Source organism: Etheostoma cragini, chromosome 21 (genome assembly GCF_013103735.1).
Source record: "Etheostoma cragini isolate CJK2018 chromosome 21, CSU_Ecrag_1.0, whole genome shotgun sequence".
Taxonomy (NCBI): Eukaryota; Metazoa; Chordata; class Actinopteri; order Perciformes; family Percidae; genus Etheostoma; species Etheostoma cragini.
Genome location: NC_048427.1, coordinates 1485865 through 1487275, shown reverse-complemented (window position 1 = coordinate 1487275; position 1411 = coordinate 1485865). Strand labels below are relative to the sequence as shown.

General features: G+C 39.3%; 1 protein-coding gene across 1 annotated transcript; it reads right to left on the bottom strand.

Annotated features, from left to right (window-relative positions):
• Positions 1-202: 202 nt before the first annotated feature.
• Positions 203-903, bottom strand: LOC117937198 (cystatin-C-like). The gene is made up of 2 exons (XM_034860987.1): positions 559-903; positions 203-436 (listed from the first exon to the last, which is right to left on the bottom strand). Exons 1-2 carry the CDS (start codon positions 769-771, stop codon positions 218-220), a joined length of 432 nt encoding a protein of 143 aa, XP_034716878.1. The 5' UTR covers positions 772-903; the 3' UTR covers positions 203-217.
• Positions 904-1411: the final 508 nt, after the last annotated feature.

Genomic DNA, 1411 nt, shown 5'->3' with positions numbered 1-1411 from the left:
TTTATTAAAGTCAATAGCATTGATCGTGGTTCATTTTAAATTTAACAAAAAAAAAAAAAAAACTGAATCACAATTCAATAAGTTTTATTTGCAACGTCAGTCAGAATCAGTGGTTGACTTGCATTCCTTTTGCAGAAGGACATGTGAATCTTCCCAAGGGATTACATTAACGGTGAAGGTGCACTTAAGGTCCTGGAATATAAGAAAAGGCAAACAATTAGTGCATCCTGTTAAACATGACATTGATGCACGGGGACAGACCAGTGATGGGCTTTAAGGTGTAGTTCTGAGTTTTATACACAACCTGATATCTTAAACTTGCCTTGAAAGGACATTCATTAGGAGCAGCGTTGCCTTTGATAGCAGCAGCGTTGACCGTCTGGCACGTTGCAGGTCCCAGGAGCATTTCCAGGAAGTAGTTAAATCCTCCAACAACCTAAAGTTACAGGAAGCACACTCAGAAATGCAGTTTAACAACAAAAAAATATTTAAGCGACAACTACATTTGACATTGGCCCTGATCCTCTTCCGTAGTAGAATATTAAGGTTTGACGTTACCTGCATTTTAGCCGATGTTATCTCCACAATTGTGAAATTAAACATGTAGATTGAGGGGCCTTTGTTGAATTCATCCACAGCAAACCACGCTGCTTCTAAAACATCGGTGCGGTTCACCGGGACGTCTATATAGTCACCTGGAGGAGGAGATTGTTCTGTTACAAAGCGACCGGTGAAAGCAGAAACAAAAACACAGAACCAGACAAACAGCATGATGGCAACAAGTTGTTCTGCAGTAGCTATCAGGAGTCCTGGTATCGGTTCTGAGTGGACTAGTTCACGGTCAAAGCCCAGTTAATATACCGTCTAGAGAAACACACACACACCTGTTTCCTATCTGTTGATGAACACCCACACAGGTGTTTCCAGGTAATCTGGCTGATTAGACCTCACCCCAGGACTCTGTGGAGGTCTATAGACCGACTAATGTTTATAGACCGACTAATAATGGTCAGGACTAATGAGACATAACGATTTATACATTTGGTTTATATTTCATATTTTTGGTTTATATATGTTTGACTGTAATTTAGATCAGTTTGTTTAAATGTGTGCTTGAAACAACAATTAAAAGCCATGCCGCTTCACTAGAACTAAGGAAAATTCTATTCTTTTTTTCCAGTGATAGGTCAATTTAAGGACTTTATACGGACTAAATGACTTGATGAGAAGGGAATGTTGTGCACTGAACAATGCTTTATATTTTATAAAGTGATCACATTCTATTAAACAACTTTATTTGTCGGATACAAAAAGTGTAATGCAATGTGTTTGAGTACAGTAGATCAGTGGTTTTCAACCTGGGGGTCAGGACCCCCAAGAGGGTCAGCTATGAGTTTGGTACCTGAAAACA